The 19,377-nt window shown below is 37.8% G+C and overlaps 1 protein-coding gene and 1 long non-coding RNA gene across 2 annotated transcripts in view; both read right to left on the reverse strand.

Annotated features, from left to right (window-relative positions):
• Positions 1-573: 573 nt before the first annotated feature.
• Positions 574-19,377, reverse strand: part of LOC103152373 (integrin alpha-M-like) — a 38,645-nt gene continuing 19,841 nt past the window's right edge. The window contains exons 27-51 of the mRNA XM_016661039.1: positions 19,257-19,364; positions 19,036-19,161; positions 18,750-18,823; positions 17,524-17,665; positions 17,357-17,455; positions 17,197-17,276; positions 17,032-17,118; positions 16,869-16,938; positions 16,668-16,766; positions 16,506-16,592; positions 16,109-16,219; positions 15,894-16,007; positions 15,699-15,809; positions 10,517-10,561; positions 7,873-7,950; positions 4,046-4,111; positions 3,886-3,965; positions 3,721-3,807; positions 3,570-3,639; positions 3,374-3,472; positions 3,218-3,298; positions 2,846-2,956; positions 2,621-2,734; positions 2,426-2,536; positions 574-1,211 (exon numbers count right to left, since the gene is read on the reverse strand). Of these exons, the coding sequence (XP_016516525.1) occupies positions 1,131-1,211; positions 2,426-2,536; positions 2,621-2,734; positions 2,846-2,956; positions 3,218-3,298; positions 3,374-3,472; positions 3,570-3,639; positions 3,721-3,807; positions 3,886-3,965; positions 4,046-4,111; positions 7,873-7,950; positions 10,517-10,561; positions 15,699-15,809; positions 15,894-16,007; positions 16,109-16,219; positions 16,506-16,592; positions 16,668-16,766; positions 16,869-16,938; positions 17,032-17,118; positions 17,197-17,276; positions 17,357-17,455; positions 17,524-17,665; positions 18,750-18,823; positions 19,036-19,161; positions 19,257-19,364 (2,331 nt within the window). The 3' untranslated portion in view covers positions 574-1,130. The remainder of the gene's footprint in view (positions 1,212-2,425; positions 2,537-2,620; positions 2,735-2,845; positions 2,957-3,217; positions 3,299-3,373; positions 3,473-3,569; positions 3,640-3,720; positions 3,808-3,885; positions 3,966-4,045; positions 4,112-7,872; positions 7,951-10,516; positions 10,562-15,698; positions 15,810-15,893; positions 16,008-16,108; positions 16,220-16,505; positions 16,593-16,667; positions 16,767-16,868; positions 16,939-17,031; positions 17,119-17,196; positions 17,277-17,356; positions 17,456-17,523; positions 17,666-18,749; positions 18,824-19,035; positions 19,162-19,256; positions 19,365-19,377) is intronic.
• On the reverse strand, positions 4,553-6,557 carry LOC107833018 (uncharacterized). The gene is made up of 2 exons (XR_001658732.1): positions 5,595-6,557; positions 4,553-4,889 (listed from the first exon to the last, which is right to left on the reverse strand). It is a non-coding gene; the product is annotated as an uncharacterized LOC107833018 (long non-coding RNA).

A 19,377-nucleotide genomic window follows, 5' to 3' on the forward strand; every position in this document is an offset into this window, starting at 1 on the left:
TTATTTCTAACTCACCAACTATGTTTAACACGAATTTTTTGTTTCCCGTACTGTTCCAATCCCTCTTTCTTTTTTCTCCCCTCTCTCCTTCCGCTCTCGTTCTCTCTTCTCCCAGAATCCTCTCTCTCTCCCCTTTCTTTCCCTCCGTACACTTCACTCCCCCTCGTAAATCTCAGTTACTCTCAGACATAGGAATTCATCCCTCTCCGTACTCTACAATAGGTAAATCACCGAAATATACATTTATGTAACTCCCTTACCCATTCTTAACCCCAGTTACCTATCAAAAGACATAAACCCCCACTTCTTGTGGTTCTCAAACCCCAGGGCTACAATAGTTTAGAGTTCTACAATATCAGGGTGATATTTATTTTTGTTGGATTTTTATCCATCAAGCAGTTATATTTATAAATGTTTCTCATCAGCCTTTAAAGATTTAAATATGTCTGGCTATTTGTTTCCATGCATAATATTACACATTAATACAACAAAAGATGAACAAGAAAAGAATATCTGTTCTTTAATTTTCTTAAATAAAATATCTGTTTTTTGTCAATAACACAGCACAAGAAACATGTTTATCTTGCATATGTTATTTATTTATACATAAAGCTATTTACATACTTTTGTCAAGCACAGACACTGTTTTAGCCTTCAAGTAGCTTAAAGCATGTTGTTATTCTATTTGAAAATCCCTGACCGTTAAGTTTCTTTTGTCCACCATGAAATCACCTGGTAAAGATAAAACATTTAAATATAAACGGTTTTATTCAAAGTGCAAAGCAAACTCATAACAGTCATTTTTAAGACACTATTGGTAAAGCTTCTGAAACATTACATTGCATTTGTGGATAGTACATTTTGTGTTTCAGATCCTTTACATATCGACATTATTAAACCCTTTAAATCCCCAGTAACTGTGAGCAGTACAGCCAAGCTCTCTTTTGTGTCTTCAGTTGCCATTTTAAAAGAGATCATGTATTCTTAACACTTCCTTAAAATTAAGAAATACTACATTTTTACCAGTATACATACCTTTACTGTGTACAACAGCAAAAATTTTACTACTGTTTGTTGTTGAAACTAGTATTACTAATGTACTGGATGGACATTACAAGTAAGAGGGAATTTCAGTCCTCTGCTAATGTGTTTCCTTCGGATCCTGCATTTTCATTAATCATCTCATTGTATTTGCTTTTGAAAAATCCAGCCTGAGAAGAAAAACAGTAAAGAGAGTGGAATGAAAATTATATGTGGCAAGACAAATGCTGGAAGACATAAGATAAACATTTGAAGGTTACATATTATGCTTCCTTGAACAAGTTAGGATAGTTCTATGAGCTATGCAAAACATGGTGCACAAAATAATAATATGCTGCATTCAAACGAACTGAGCGTCAGGGGCGTCTTGTTTACATTCAGAGTCTATGTTATATGTTTTGTTTCGAGCGTCAAGCGAGTCCAACGCGACCAATGATGGAGTTGGAAAATCTGAAATTTTGCCACTAGACGGGAGAGCGTCAACCAATCAATCGGCAACTGAAAGCAACAGCTTGTCCCAGTGCGCACTACAGCAATTTTGATGCGTGTCTACAGCAAAATGTCAAGCTTCTGACTTCAAAGTGTTCATCAGACGCGTTGTTGACATGTACAGCACGTTTGGTGTGAACCCTCATTAGATAATGAGACTTCAGTCTGGTCGGTTCTATTTAGAGCTCCTTTCAGAATGAACTGATTTAGGTCCTCCTATAACTTTAAATCCAAATAAGCTGCTGCTAGCCATGCCCCCCAACAGCACATTTACACTCGTACATGAAGATGGCTGCAAACTGATGTGCAATTATACAACTGTACATCTTTGAAAAGCAGAAGAGCCTCCTGCACAACCAACAAGAATGTAGCAAGTGATTTTTAAATGCTGGTTAATTGGTCCATCACACAAAACTTGTCTTTTCCAGCTGCAATTGTACTGCAATAAAACCAGCTAATCAGACATGCTGGAGATCCACTTGGGTTGCTAGGTAACTGGGCTGGGTATCTCCCCCCCAAGTGCTTGGACTTTTTAAGTGCTTAGAAGCAGTTGAGATGCCAATGATTCAAAGGGAGACTGTGGCTCTGTTCGATTCCAGCTTCCTCTAGGCAAGGCACTTAACCCCAAATTGCCTACCAATCTGCATATTGGTGTCTAAATGTGTGAATGCTTAAGGGTAAATGTGACTCTAGTGTAAAGTATGTTGATTTGGTCAAAATGATTGGAAAAGTTCGGTCCATTTTACCAATGGAAGTATAAAAATGTGCAAAAGTTAATTTTGCATAATGTGTCCCCATTAAAAAAAATCTGCTTGTTAGAAATTACTGGTCATGTTTTGTCAATTACTTTCAACTGGGGAGCTTAGGGATGTTAAGAAGACCTCGGTTGACTCACCTTATACAGACCAGCAGTAAGTAAAACCAGAATGAGCAACCCTCCCACAATTCCTCCTATAATCGCTTTAGTGAAATCTGGTTTAGGAAACACTTCTACCTCTGCTTCAATCTGAAAATGAGAGGTTTAGAAGTTTCAAATAAAACCATTAAAGGTCTGATTGGTACTAAGACATTGACAGCAGCATTCTATCACCTGGTGAACAGGAGGGCCACTATTAGAGGTTGTAGAGAAGAAGATGTACTGGTTCTCATCGTACTCTAGACTGGCTGTACTGGTCAGGAGGAACTTGGCAGATGAAAGTCCGATCTGAGACAGAGAAACACATCAGGGATGATGAGCTTTTTTGTCCTTTTTTAATTTATTTATTTTTTACATTTTAAAATCTAGTCAGTGCATCTACATTGAGGCATCAATTACCTGTTCTATCCATCCTGAGCTGATGTTTGCAGAGATGGTGTACGTTGTGTCCTTGTTCCTTTCCATGAACTTGGAGCACCTGAACACTCTGCACCTCGCTACAGTGCAGTCCTGTAGCAAAGGTAAAGTTGCATAATGCTGATTAATTTCAGAAGACTAAATGCAAAATCTAAATCAAAAAAAGCAGTTTAACAAAGTATTAATTAGTACTATGAAGTGAACACAATACAGCCTCATAAATTTCAAGTTGAAATGCACAGGATTCATGGCACATTGTGTGGAAGCTATTGTGAAATTACTTATAAAAGTCACATTTTTAATTTAAAAAAATATATGAAATGTGTAAACTTGTGAAAGGCAAGACATACATACCAATATTTTCTTTTCTTTTATTGTATTAACAAAATCAGTGACAATAGGTTCTTCATATCCGCTGCTCTGACAGCCTGGAATCTGAAAACAGAGCTCCATCACATCAGTTCAAGACTTATTTATATTTAATTAGTTCTAGTTTGTAGCATTTTTCACCTGAAAGCTGTTCGTGTCCATCCAGATGTCTTTATCACCGAGTTTTACAGGAACTTTGATCACTACAGTAAAACTTAGTGGTCTCATGGTGTTAGCAACCTTAGATAAGTGGGAATAAAACACAAAGAACACAAATTATATGATGACTAACCAGAATGTAGAATATATTGCTGATCCCAATAAAATTTTCTTTTACCTTTATTTTTTGCTTAAGTGGTTTCTGAACAGCATTTTCTCCAAATGTGAAATTGTTGTAGCTGAGGGAGCTGAGCATACATTTCATGAAATTGTTTAATCAGACATCTTTTAACCATAAAAAAAATAATAATTTGCTTGATTTAACAGACCTTTCAATTGTAATAAAAACACTGTACTTGACATCAATGTCTTTGTTTTTGTAGACTTCACTAGAAGGGGAGTGACGCTCATTGTCACTGGATGGGAAAGATGTGTTAAAAAATTAGATAAAACATCAGCATCACAGAGCTGCACCTTAAACTCTTGTGTTGTACCTGGAGGCGTTCGCAGTCACTTCGATCTTTCTACCAAGATCACTGTTGGTGTTGTGACCATAGGAGACGATGAAGATTACCTAAAAAGGAAATGAAAGAGAGGGATCAGAAGACTTCCTCTTCTGGTTAAATAATGAATAAAGCAGCAGCACAAACTAACCATAGAGTTGCTTTTGAATATTGGTTTGTTGATGCTACAGACTGTCTTTCCTCTTGTTACGCCATCCTNAAAAATTAAATAGATTAAAACTGTTTTAATCAGGAAACTGAGCAAAAATGAATCAACAGCCATATTTGGGGGAGAGTCTCTTAAAACTGTTTTCCTTACACTACCACACACACTTAATATACCTCAATATGCATTAATATGGACAGTAGGGGTGTAGCGATACAATAATTTCACAAGACGATATACGATTTTCTGGTCCCCATACGATATGTATCACGATATTTGTTGAGCGATACAATTTGCTACGATTCAGTGCATTTTTACTATTTTCTGAAAGATTTTAGAAGGACAGAGTGATTTTAGTGACATTTTGTGTTCCACAGACTTTAATTTAGTTAACTGAAAACTGATTAAAAGCACCAACTACACAATACCTGACTCTGATTGGACAGTCTAACAGTCTGCAGCTGGACAAAATGAATCAAAGATGCAGTGAGAGAATTAGTTTCTGTCATTTAATTCATGTGGATTTGACATAAAACTCAAAAATTTAAACGGTAATCCAGGAGCAGAATGGGGAGATTATCAGCCTCTGTAGACTCTCAATATGCAAATGATTCCACTTATGTTTTTTCTTTTGGAGACTGTGGCTGCATTTTGGAGTAAAAATGCAGCCACAAATGCAGTCTTTTGGACTATGGCTGTAAGCTGCTTTCTTCTAACTGCTAAAGTCGTGGCTCCGCCTCACCCCGTAGTGATCGACTCCCTGCAGCTACGCAGCGCCGCTATTCCCCTGCTTGGATCTCTGAGTAGCTGCCTCTCAGACTGCCAGAATCTCATAGTGTAAAGTAGGTTAGGCTCAAGGATCAGAGGTGAGCAGAAAATCAGGACCAGCCACTGCTTCAGTTTCTTCCAGTTATATTTTTTTATTCAGTCATTTCTGACTTCTCTCCCAGCAATCAAAACTCACTGTTTTTATACAAATTTGGCACCACACCTGTGCTTGATTGGACACAGCCACCAAGGAACAGGTCAAACAAACAAATTCTAAACAAAGAAACACCAAAACTACAAATCAATTTACAAACTCCTACATAATGAAATTATCTGCAAAATAAGTCACATAATCCAAGATAACTCAAAAGATTATTTTTAAAGAAAAACAAACAAAGCAATACACAAAAGAAAAACCCTCTAATTGGTAGAACCCAATAAGGTAATCACTGACATCATCCAGCCACTTAACCAGGAAGTACTGGGTCGGCCCCTCCCACACTCCTGCAGATCTACAAGGACAAATGATGGTGAGTTCAAAAAAAATAAATACACCTTGAAACAAATTCAACTCACAATCCAGAAATAATAACCAACCTAAACATAGATAGATCCTGCAACATAATGCTAACACAAACAAACCCGGGATAGTAAGTAAAGCAAAATTGCAATGTTTACATTAATTATTATAACCAACTATAAAAATAAGTGAATGATAAAATATAAGGGACAAGTGGTGAACATAAACTGAACCACTTTGTCACACATAGTACTCTCAGTCTCTGATACTCTTTGTCTGTTGCTAATAAGAATGATCGATCAGCCATTGTTATCATGGAAATCCTCACTGCGCCGCGGATTCCTTGCTGGGGGTTTTTCCTCTTCGTCTTCCTGCTCAAAATACAGCGCCGCTGCGCGCCCGCTTCGGCTGTTATCAACCCATTAGCCATTAGCTAAAAACTAATTACGAAGTGAATGCTACCAGTCGAAATTTGCATTAATTTCGCGATTTCACTGCTTTTGCAGCTGCTCCGTTCGCGCCACTACTCTTTTCCGCTTCTCCATTCCGCTTCTCTTTCACGGTTATTTGCGCAACTTTGCTTCATTTCTCAGCAAAAAAATAAAGCCCATCGTTATTTATTGAAGATTTTACATTTCCAAAAACACAGGACTCTAATGTTTTGTTTCGTTTTGTACGTTTGGAAGCTCATTCACTCTCACATAATCGGAAAAGCCGGGGAATGGTGGCACTTTTGACATTTCTCTGACATTCAGAAAATATGGTTTACTAATTTTAGCATAACTCCGGTTATACTTGGCCTATTAACACAATTTAAAAACTGGTGTGTAGTTTATAATGTGCACTTTAAGCTCAAGTTGAAAGTGAGACTGAGGGAGGCGGAGTCTTGCTGCTACACCTTAACAAACTAGACGTTAAAAAGAGCTATAAGGCTATGGACCCCTGTGGTTTAACGGATCGATACTTTCCGAGGGCGGAAAATATCAATATATATCGCCGAATCGATTTACTTATACAGCCCTAATGGACAGTGGAGGCTTTCCTCAGGCTTTCTACAGTCTTTCTAGATTGCAAGCTAGCCATTAGCATGCCAAGTATCATCATACCTCGGTATCTCTGCTTATCAAGCTGAATTTTCTTTCAAATATTTTAGATATGCTAAACAAAAAAATCTGCGAATACTGATCCACAAATATTTATATCCACTGTATTTTTGTACTGATTTTAATTTTTTTTATGTTTTATGATCCTTATCATAAACCAGAGAGTTCATATAATCTGTGTGGGAAAATTTTATCATTTAGCCATTTGTCCAGTCGTACATCAGTCCTTTAAGCCTCTCCACAACACATAAGTAAAAAATAAAATGGAACAAATAAAATGGAACATTTCTGCTTTTCTTAGACTTCCTCAATATTCTCATCTTGTTTGTTTGGCATGCTAAAGAGGTAGTGTAATTATTTTAATCAGTTGGGCCAGAATGGGGAACATGTAAAGCTTGCGGACCAAGGATGAAGACCTTGCTCTACATACTGTGTGCCACAATTTGTCCCATTTCATTAATCTTCAATCCCCATCCTATTCTACTTTGATTATATGACAACCCACAAAAATAGGACTTGACTAGAATGCAAAAACACCATTTGTTTTAAACAACATATTTTTTCCATGTTATAGTTGAAATAGTCTGCCAGTGGAACTGGTACTTTTGCATCATCCATCCATCCATTTTCTTACACCCTGATCCCATTGGGGTCAGACCTGAATCTTGTAAAGATGGTTGCAAAATCATCTTTTGCAACCATTGCAACTGCCTATCTTTAGCTGTCAATGGGCGAGAGGCGGGGCAGACTCTGGACAGGTCAATAATCCAACTTTTGCATCAATATTAAGGAATTATTGATTCTTGTTGAAAAGTTACTTGTAAGTGAGTTTTGTCTAATTTCAAGTGTATTAAGACATTTGCAGTAGAAATTAGACCAAAAATACTTGGTAAGATTTTGTGTTTTTGCAGTGTATGGGGCAGAAGTAGGATGTAATCTTAATTATGCATATATTTTGGATCTTCAACCACTTTTTACTGTGGTTGCAGCAGGAAGTCTCCCTATACTTTACTCAACTAGAGACAGAAGTTTTGACCATTTATTTTTGCAAAATACCTCAAGTTCAGTCAGACTGGATGAATGTCTCAATTGATGGGTCCATTTTAACATAGTAATAAGTCCTAATTTAAACCCTTTGCTCCTTTTATCTGTGATTATTTCCTCTTAGTTACTTTTTTTAATAAATTGTGCTCAGTAAGAAATATTTACCGTATTTTCCGGACTATAAGCCGCTTCTTTTTTCCTGAGCTTTGGACCATTCGGCTTATACGTGGATTTTTCTTCAACAACCAGGGGGCTCTTTAGCCGGAGGTGGTTGTCACCCATCCCATAGAATACAGACTCATCCCATATTATACAAATGTCCAAATTACACACCAGTACTTTATATAGTAGCCTGCCCCAGTCATTGTTTCACTCACAGTGTTGTGCCCAACTGCCTTCTGGGTAACACACAAACCGGTACGCTGCCGCACAGCCGTGGACTCAAAGTGGACATCCTGGACATGTCCGCGCAAGGATAGATTTTTATGACCGCATATGTTGTTGATCAGTTAAACAGCATTAACTTGCCAATTTTTTCTTTGTCAAGTAATAAATGTGATGTTCAAATCACTTATTTAACTAAAATTTTGGGTGTACTGAGTTTTTTTTTAAACATTTTGGGGGTGCAGTTTATAGTCCGGTGTGGCTTACAAACACGTGTATGTTTACTTTTTTTAAATTTTTTATTTATTTATTTATTTTTTAAATGGGGGTGCAGCTTATAGTCTGGAAAATACAGTAAGTTTCGTTATGAAAATAAATTCAGACAAGTTTCAAGATGTATGTTTTATTTTAAATAAAACAAATGTACATTTCTATCATCTGAACAAATTCATAATGCTTTCAAAAATATAAATACTTAAATGTACAAAAGAAGCTACTCGGCTCATGATATAAAAAGGCAGAGCTACGCAGTGATGGCATAGTTACTTTGAAAAGCTTACTTTAATTGGATTACTGATTACTCCTTGAAAAATAACTTAGATTACTGATTACTTGATTTGCAGAGTAACTAAATTAGATTAGTTACTCTGCAACTAAAAAGTCACTTTTTTAGTTACTTTCAGCATTTGCTGACAACAACCCTCTGACAGCTGTAAAAATTACATTGAACTTTGCGGATGCTTACGTAACTGAAGTTATTTTCTTGTGCTAACATCACTTAGAAGGTTGAAATAAATGGGAGATACTTTAATGGTTACAACTGTCAAAAAAAAAAAACTTTTGTAATTTTTGTGTGTTCCTCTATTGTCTATAAAACTCTAAGTAGGATTTTAGACTCCCTCATTCTCCCAACCTCCAGGTTCTGCGTTACGGCCCTGTTTGCTGCCACAGCCCAGCCCACAGCGCTCCTACTGTGGCACCACAACTCAGATGGCCTTCTGCACAGATTTGTGACACTTCTGTTAATATTACTGATTATGGTGCTCAGTTGTGTAACTTTATGGACACGTTCATTTGTGGCTGTTTCCACGTTTATTGCACTGATCATATTAGTCTCGATGTTTGCATTTTTCTGGAGCACAGCACAAAGCTTGACGTCATTCACAGCAAATATATTACCTTGACATTAACAAAGACACAGCGGGACGGATCATCCGGGAAATGATAGACAGAGAGGGCCTGATTCAAACTACCTGGATGTTTTGACAAAATCTGAGGCCTTTTTGTGTCCCTACTTATTTCCAAGCACAAATGAGCAACTTCACATTCAAAAACAAGCCCAAAACACCGCAACTTGCATGGACAGAGAGAACATGCAAACTCCATGGAGGAGGTCCCTAGACTGGGATTCGAACCTAAAACCTTGCAAAGTCACCTGCAAAGTGACGGTTTGAACTAAAATGCATCCCCATTAGTACTTGTACAGCCACCTTCAAAGAGCTGAAATTTGCAAATACAACAGGCCTTTAATGTATGTTGGTGCTAAGCTCTTCAGTGGTTTATAAACTATCAAACATATTTTAAAGTCTTTTAAGAGCTTTTAGAGCCAGTGGAAGCTTTAGGCTTAAGTATTTCAACATGCTAAGCTGTATTTTTATTTTTTTAGAATATTTTGATTTGCTTTACAGAATAATCTGCGAATTGGCAAATATTCCGCAAATAGTTTAGAGTTCTGTGATATCTGGGTGATATTTGTTTTTGTTGAATTTTTATCCATCAAGCAATTATATTTATAAATGTTTCTTTGGAGTAATTCTTCCATCAGCCTTTAAAGATTTAGAAATATGTCTGGCTGTTTGTTTCCATGCATCATATTACACATTAATACAACAAAAGATGAACAAGACAAGAATATCTGATAATTAATTTTCTTAAATAAAATATCTGTTTTTTTTTAACAATAACACAGCACAAGAAACATGTTCATATATTATTTACATAAAGCTATTTATATACTTTTGTCAAGCACAGACAATTTTTTAGCCTTCAAGCAGCTTGAACATGTTGTTTTTCGAACTATTTGAAAATCCCTGACTGTTATGTTTCTTTTGTCCACCATGAATTCACCTGGTAAAGATAAAACATTTAAACACAAACAGTTTTATTTAACATGCAAAACAAACTCAACAGTCATTTTTAAGACACTATTGGTAAAGCTTCAGAAACATTACATTGCATTTGTGAATATTTCATGATGTGTTTCAGGTCTTTTACACATCAACATTATTAAACCCCTTAAGTCCCCAATAACTGTGAGCAGCACAGCAAAGCTCTCTTTTGTGTCTTCAATTGCCATTTTAAAAGAGAGAATGTATCCTCAACACATCCCAAACATTAAGAAAAACTAAATTTTTTAACAGTTATTCCATACATACCTTTACTGTTTACACAGCAAACATTTTACTTCTGTTTGTTGTTCAAACTAGTATGGTTTAGGAAATACACATTGTGTTTGGTACATTCACTAAATTAAAAGGCCATTTCATAGAAACAGTGATCATTACAAAGGTACTGGATGGACATGACATATAAGAGGCAATTTCATTCCTCTGCTAATGCGTCTCCTTCAGCTCCTGCATTTTCATTAATCATCTCATTATATTTGCTCTTGAAAAATCCAGCCTGAAAAGAAAAACAGGAAAGAGAAGTGGAATTAAAATTATATGTGGCAAGATAAATGCTGGAAGACATAAGATAAACATTTGAAGGTGATCTATTATGCTTTCTTGAACAAGTTAGGATAGTTGTACAAGTTGTGCAAAACATGTTGCACAAAATCATTCTTGTGCTGCATTCAGAGCGAACACGATCTGAGCATCAGGGGCGTCTGGTTTACATTCAAAGTCTGTTACATGCTTTGCGCATCTAGCGCTCTGTGGTTAAAGCGTTTCAAGCGTCAAGTGAGTCCAACGCGACCGACGCTGGAGTTGGAAAATCTGAAATTTTGCTGCTATCAACCAATTGGCAACTGAAAACAACGGATCGTCCCAATGCACACTACAGCGATTTTAACGCGTGTCTACAGCAAAATGTCGAGCATATGACTTTAAAATGCTCGTCAGATGCGTTGTTGACACGCAAAATGCGTTTGGTCATTAGATAATGAGTGTTCAGTCTGGTTGGTTCTATTTAGAGCTCCTTTCAGAATGAACTGTTTTCGGGCCTCCTGCCACTTTAAATCCTAATAATCTGCTGCTACCCATGCCCTCCCAACTGAATATTTACACTCACACATGAAGATGGCTACAAACTGATGTGCAATTATACAGTGGTACATCTTTGAAAAGCAGAAGGACCTTCTGCACATCCAACAAGAATGTAGCAAGTGGTTTTTTTAAATGCTAGTTTAATTGATCAATACCAAAAAGCTTGTCTTTTCCAGCAGCCAATGTACAGCATGTACATCAATATAACCAGTTAACCAAACATGCTGGAGATCCACTTGGTAACTGGGCAGGGTATTTTTTTAAGTACTTAGGTTGTGTTTTTAGATGACGACCTGATGAAGCCAACAGGACCACATCATCCACAAAAAGCAGAGATGTGATCCTAAGGCCACCAAAACGGATCCCCTCAACACCTCGGCTACGCCTAGAAATTCTCTCCATGACAGTAATGAACAGAATCTGTGACAAAGGGCAGCCTTGGCAGAGTCCAACTCTCACTGGAAACGAGCCCGACTTACTGCCGGCAATGCGGACCAGACTCTAACACCAGTTGTACAGGGACTTAACGACCCATTTCAAAAGGCCCGGTACCCCATACTCCTGGAGAACCCCCACAGGGCTCCTCGAGGAACACGCTCGAAGGCCTTCTCCAAGTACACAAAACACAAGTAGATTGGTTGGGCGAACTCCCATGCACCCTCCAGGACCCTGCTGAGGTATCTGCCCCAAGTGGAGGAGTTTAAGTATCTGGGGATCTTGTTCACGAATGAGGGAAGGCAGGAGCGGGAGATCGACAGGCAAACTGGCACAGCGTCTGCCATGAAGAGGGCGCTGTACCGGTCCGTAGTGGTGAAGAGAGAGCTGAGTCAAAAAGCGAAGCTCTCAATTTACCGGTCGATCTACGTTCCCACCCTCATCTATGGTTGTGAGCTTTCAGTCATGACCGAAAGAACAAAGTCACGGATGCGAGTGGCCGAAATGGGTTTTCTCCGCAGGGTGGCTGGGCTCTCCCTTAGAGATAGGGTGAGAAGCTCGGTCATCCAGGAGGGACTCAGAGTAGAGCCGCTACTCCTCCACATCAAGAGGAGCCAGTTGAGGCTCGGGCATCTGGTCAGGATGCCTCCTGGACGCCTCTCTGGTGAGGTGTTCCGGGCACGTCCCACTGGGAGGAGGCCCCGGGGAAGACCCAGGACACGCTGGAGGGACTATGTCTCTCAGCTGGCCTGGGCATAGACATGAATATGTAGACGCCTCATGGAGCGGGACAGCCCATTGCTGCGATACGTCACAGCGTCTGCCATATTGAATGTGGCTTCTCTGCCAGTAAGCTAATACAAGTGAATGGACTGAACTTCAGAAAGTGCCGTTCTACAAGGTATTTTAAGTTAATACCTGTCATCAGGGGCGCTGCCAGAAATCTTGGGCCCCCTACAAAAAAAATTTGTTTGCCCTCCCACACCTCCCCCGCGCAGCCTCTGTTAAAATTTTTTGAGTCTATTTGACCTATAAAAAGCGTCACAATTTTAAAGGCTTGCATCTGCCTTGATTTCTTTGGCCTATAAAAAGCGTCACAATTTTAAAGGCTTGCATCTGCCTTGATTTCTTTGGCTAAATACTGATAATTAGCACAATGTTTACTGCTCATGGATTTAACATCCATCAGTCCACATCCAGTATGCAAGTAGATTGCTTAAAATTTTTCTATTAGTTTTAACTTACTGAAATGTCTCTCCCCATGAGTAACAATCAAAAGCAATGTGCAACTACACATAAAGCAATCCAGACTTCTAAAAATGCTATATAGTTGCATTTTATTCAAGCTGCAGTGTTACATAACGTTAATAAAAAATATGTTTTCTCCATATTTGTTAAAGCTGTCACGATGTCGTAGCAGTTTGTTATGAGACAGGTAATCTGTGAAAACAATCAATCTCCTCCATCTCCTTCCTGAATTACTGTTACTGATTAAAGTAATGCATCGTACTGACCAAACCAACCAATCAGAACCAGTAGGGACACTCTTACCACTGTCAATTAGCCTCATTCACTCACTGCTAAATGTGCTAATGGGGGAGAAACAACTTAGCATCACAAGAAACCGTTTATTTGCCATCATTGGTAGCTATGCTAACTAAACTGAGCATTCACAGTTTGAATCTGCACAGCTCTGTGCTATGCTAGCTTCAGCACGGCACAAATCGAGGAGGAGGAAGGATGAGCAGCACCACATGAGATTGTGATTGACAGCACTAAAACTCTCCTGCCACTGATTGGTTGTTTCTAGCATTTGGAAAAAGCAGAGGAAATAGATTTTTCACAGATTACCTCTCATACCATACTGTCACAACATAATGACAGTTTTAAAAAATATGTGAAAAAAATATTAATATAAAAGTGACATGCAGGTTTAATTTCACTCAGGAGAGAGAAGGTCAGGAGGGACGTGGGTTAGAGCTGCTGCTGACTGACTCATCTGTTATTAAGTGGTAAAAGGCACAGGGAACAAGTTAAATATATGAATATGTTGGTAATTTTTTTCTTTAATTCATTAAATGCTAGTGAAATGGAGGCAAACAGCAGTCTGTAGCTAAGCTAATTATTCTAAATGGTTGATAATCTCACAGACTACCCACCTCTCTTGGAGAAAAACTGGGTTATAAATTAACACTCTTGCCTTTTTCTCTCTCTCCCTCTCTCTTTTTTGTTTTTGAAAACCTGATTTTATAACTTTTCTTAGCAGCATAGTAACTGCCACAGTCGCAGCTGTATTCATCTGCATCTTCTACTCACTGTAGCTGCATACGTCACTGTTAAGCGCTCCGAGAAGAAACGAAACATTTCATGCATATCCAGGGGGGTTCAGGGCAAAAACGGATGTGTGTTTTTTGGTCTGGGAGGAGTAACACTAAATTTTTACTGCTAAAAACAATCTTTGAAAATATAATGTGATTAATTTTGTATTTGACAGGACCCTGATTTTTATTTTATTTTATGTCTATGAACAAAATATAAATAATTAAATTGTGGAGGGCCCCCTGTTGGTCAGGGCCCCTAGAATCGTCATTACTTTTCACCCCTTTACTGCGCCCCTGTCTGTCATTGACACATTTTTTCACACACATTAATATTTTTGGCAATCAAAGAAATGACTAAAGACAGAGTTTCTAGCTTTTGATGTGATTATTTAATTGTTTTGGGGCACTTCTGAATAAAGAGCACAATGTTTTTGTTTGATAGAAATGATTCTGGTCATTTTTATATTGACATTGATGAACAGACACACTTTTACAGTGTTTTATTAAAGTACATATTTACATAATTCCATAATTTAATGTACATTTAACGTTTCAAGACAAGAAACAAATAATTTTCTTGTATTTATTTTTTATACATTATTGAGAAATAACTTGATTTACAAATCAGTCATTGTCAAACATTAAACTACATATTTTTCCAGAGAAAAAATATTTACTACAGTATGTCAACTCTGCTATTGACAGCAATGAGTGAAAATAATTCTAACAGTAAATTATTTTTATTTCATTATATAAGCTACATTAATACACTAACACTTCAGATTGAGATATTTAAAAATACACAAAAAGTGAAAGAACAAAACATTTATTTATTATACTGGGAACACTGGCCACAGGCTTCAGTCTGCTGGTCACACTGGGAGAACTCAGTGACTTCTGAGACGTCCAGGTTCACAGGCTAAAGCCAAAGATAAAAGAGAAATTATCCAAAAGTGTAATAGAAAATACATATATTTTTCTTTCATATTCAGAAAAAGACATTTTCAGCATGTTGGGCTCTGACTCGTAGCATCTTTATAGCTAAATACCGACATGGCGAAGCTGAGCTGGAAACAGACTGAAGAACAGCAGCTCCAGCTCTGATCCTGACTGATCTTTCCTCACTAAATCCCTGGTCTTTAATAAACTTCTCCTCTAACAGTGGTTTTTTATCACCTCTCTCATTAGAAAACAGTATAAAAACGTTAGCTGCTACGCTAACAATCAGCGGTTACTTCGGGCCAATTAAGCTACATAGGAAATATTTTTCGGTTGTTTAGAAGTGAATTTCTGGCTGCAAAGTCGAGTAATTTTGATCTTTCATCCTTACCTGTGAAAGGTAATGCCAATGAATCCAGTTTGTTTCGTAAAACGGTTGAAATAGGTCCACACAGCACAGGACTTAAGGAGCTCCGATCGCTCTGCTGCCACATAGAAGGTGGTGGTGATGTTAACGTACGACTCAGAGCTCCATGAAGCGTCTACATATTCATGTTTATGGGCCTGGGAATGCCTTGGGGTTCCCCCGGAAGAGCTGGAAGAAGTGGCTGGGGAGAGGGAAGTCTGGGCCTCCCTTCTTAAGCTGCTGCCCCCGTAACCCGACCCCAGATGAAACAGAAGAAAATGGATCGATGGATGTTGTTTTTTAGAAGCAGTTGAGATGCAAATGGAAGTATAAAAATGTTCCAAAAGTTAATGCATCATGTGTCCCCTTTAAAAAATGCTTGTTAGAAATTACTGGGCATGTTGTGTCAATTATTTTCAACTGGGGTTTCAAGTAAATCTCAGTTGACTCACCTTATACAGACCAGCAGTAAGTAGAGCCAGAAAGGCCAATCCTCCCAGAGATCCTCCTATAATCTCTTTAGTGAAATCTGGTTTAGGAAACACTTCTACCTCTGCCTCAATCTGAAAATGAGAGGTTTAAAAGTTTCAAATAAAACCATTAAAGGTCTGATTGATACTAAGGCATTGACAGTCATATTCTATCACCTGGTGAACAGGAGGGCCACTATTAGAGGTTGTAGAGAAGAAGATGTACTGGTTCTCATCGTACTCTAGACTGGCTGTACTGGTCAGGAGGAATTTAGCAGATGAAAGTCCGATCTGAGACAGAGAAACGCACATCAGAGACAAGCTTTTTTATTGTTTATTCTTTACATTTTACAGCCTAGTCAGTGCATCTATATGAACTTCACATCAATTACCTGTTGTATCCATCCTGAGCTGATGTTTGCATAGATGGTGTACGTTGTGTCCTTGTTCCTTTGCATGAACTTGGGGCATCTGAACACTCTGCACTTTGCTACAGTGCAGTCCTGTACCAAAGGTAAAGTTGTATGATACTGATTAAATGTGGGAATTTCAGAAGACTAAATGCAAAAACTGAATTAAAAGACACTTTAAGAAAGTACTAGTTCTGTGATGTGAATCCAGTAAAACTTGTCAAGAATTTGCTGTTCAAATTTAGCAGATACATGTCACATTATTTCAAAACTTTTCTGAAATGGTTTAAATCACAAATTTTGTGTAATTTTCAAAATCAAAGGTGTGTAAACTTTTGAGCTACTCTTATCATCAAACACTGCATAAAAACGTACTTACCAATATATATTTTTTATTATTTTTTATTGTCTTAACAAGATCAGTGACAGTAGGTTCTTCATCTCTGCTGCTCTGACAGCCTGGAATCTGAAAACAGAGCTCCATCACATCAGTTTAAGTCTTACTTACATTTAATTAGTTCTAGTTTGTAGCATTTTTCACCTGAAAACTGCTCGTGTCCATCCAGATGTCTTTGTCACCAAGTCTTACAGGAACTTTGATCACTACAGTTAAATTTAGTGGTCTGATCGTGTTAAAAACCTAAGAGAAGTGGGAATAAAACACAAAGAACCCAAATTATATAACGACTAATGTTAAATATAGAATATATTTCTGATCTGACTGAGTGAAATCATCTTCTACCTTTATTTTTTGCTCAAGTGGTTTCTGAACAGCATTTTCTCCAAATGTGAAATTGGTGTAGCTGGGGGAGCTGAGCATACATTTCATGCATTCATTTAATAAGATATATTTAAACCATTGTTGATTTTTTTAAATAATAAATTATTTGCTTCAACTAACAAACCTTTCAATTGTGACAAAAACACTGTACTTGACATCAATCTCCTGTTTTTTGTAGACTTCACTAGAAGGGGAGTGACGCTTATTGTCACTATAAGAGAAACATCAAATAAAAAATTAGATAAAACTTCAGCATCAAAGAGCTGCACCTTAAACTCTTGTGTTGTACCTGGAGGCGTTCGCAGTCACTTCAATCTTTCTACCAAGATCACTGTTGGTGTTGAAACCATAGGAGACGATGAAGGTTGCCTAAAAAGGAAATGAAAGAGGGGGATCAGAAGACTTCCTCTTCTGGTTAAATAATGAATAAAGCAGCAGCACAAACTAACCATAGAGTTGCTTTTGAATATTGGTTTGTTGATGCTACAGACTGTCTTTCCTCTTGTTACGCCATCCTCACTGTCCACAGAGTTGCACTCAATTCTTCCCTGCAGTAAAACAGATCATCAGCTTGTTGCAGCAGCTTCACCAACATAGATTAATATTAGTGCCTTACTTCCAGAGGTGTAACCTTCCTGTAGGAGAGCCCAACAGGGTATGTGAGAGTAATGCGACTGTTGTACGAGTTTTCTCCTCTGTTCTCCACAAAGACGGTCGCACTCAAAAGTTCATCTATGCCGACTTTAACCACTGAGGATCTGAAAAAACATGATAAATGACATGTGCATAAAGACTGTAATGTGATTTACTAATGGTTCTGTTCATATCTACTAGTGAGCTCAGTAGAATAAGATAGATAGACATGAACCATTAAGAAACCCACAAATAAATGTTCCTGGATTATATTGTGTACCATGAGTGGCTCAATGTCATCACTGCGTCAGAAGCAGGAGTAAAGGGAATTATTCTAATATCAAAATGGCAAAGTATAATGCGCTCGAGCTTTGAGCGACTTTACCCAGCTGTCAGCGCCTGAAAGCCGCACTTCTGACCTAATATTGCAAAGAATTATTGAAGGGAAATCTTAATATACCGTAAATACCCAGTATTTTACTAAATTTACAAATTCTTCCAAAATATTTTTTTCTGTATTTGCGGCAATGTATGATGGTAGATTTGACTTTTTGTTACTCGCCACATCTTGAATGTGGTGTCAAGTTGTCTTTACATCACATTCAGGTGAGGCAGCGGTTGAGTAGAAGTATGAAATTCTGCAGGTGGGAGTTAGCGTGTCCTACACCAAATGCTTTTTAACATTTTTGTGGAAAATTTGTAATAAACTCATAATTTTGCATTAGTGAAAAAAAAAAAGTGGAAATCTGTTGATTCTGTGCCAAGATGGCCCTGTAGTCCAATTTTTTTTTAACCTTTTTAATTTATCATTTCACACCCCATAGGTGGCAACAATGTGTGTTTGTGTTGGATTTCAGTCAACAGCTGACCATGCTCACAAGCCATTTGAAAAAGAGAAGATGTAGTAGTAACATATACAAGCATAGCAGTTTCTGTGATGGGATGCTCTGTCCCCAAAAGTACGAACCGTCCTGTCTCCTTTTTCTGGGAGATAAAACAGGAGAAGCACAATCTGATTTAATGTCAGAAAAGTTATCTATGTTTTTCTATGGTTTTTGTAAGCATCTGGTTTCATACAACTGTAACTGAAGTTTTACTAAAATTCAGAGATTTCTTTTAGCTCTTGCTTTGCAGACATGTAGGTTTTGCAGATATATGTATAGTTCACCGGTCACATCAAGGCTTTACTTCCAGAAACAAATCTCTTACTCGGTGAAGTTAAAATCCACCTTCAGATTATCTTCACACACTTCATCAGCTCCACAGCTGATCTCAAACCCAATCTGTGGATGACAGTAAACTATTAAACAGATCTACTCAGAGAAAAATTCACATTTAGGTCAATCCTATGTTTTTCAAATTACTTTGTGATGCAATGTTTTGTATGAAACGGTCATATTGTTCACCATGAAAGGAACTCATCAAATGTAATGGAAAGGTTAAAGCTCAGTAAAGATCTTTCTGTTCAGATTCAGGATGTACAGGATTTACTTACAGGATGAAATGTTGTGGTTTTAACCTGTGGAGAAAGGCTTGGTCTGGGGTTTGAGCCAGAAGACAAACCATCAAACGTGAATCTGAGCTCATTATTGAGTGGATTGAGAGCATCTTCTGGACAAGACTGGAAGACATTGAGATAGAAAGATGATTAATTAATAAACTGTTGAATATTATATAGTTGTATAAGATTACTGTAACGGTCCCATTAGGACTTACCTCAATTCTGAAGTCCACATCAGTGCAGTTTTTCCTATTTAATATAAGATTAAGCGATCCACTCTTGTGCCTCACATCCTTGCTGATCTCAGCTCGGTTGTTTGGTATCTTACGATTTGCG

Source organism: Poecilia formosa, unplaced genomic scaffold (genome assembly GCF_000485575.1).
Source record: "Poecilia formosa unplaced genomic scaffold, Poecilia_formosa-5.1.2 Scaffold308, whole genome shotgun sequence".
Taxonomy (NCBI): Eukaryota; Metazoa; Chordata; class Actinopteri; order Cyprinodontiformes; family Poeciliidae; genus Poecilia; species Poecilia formosa.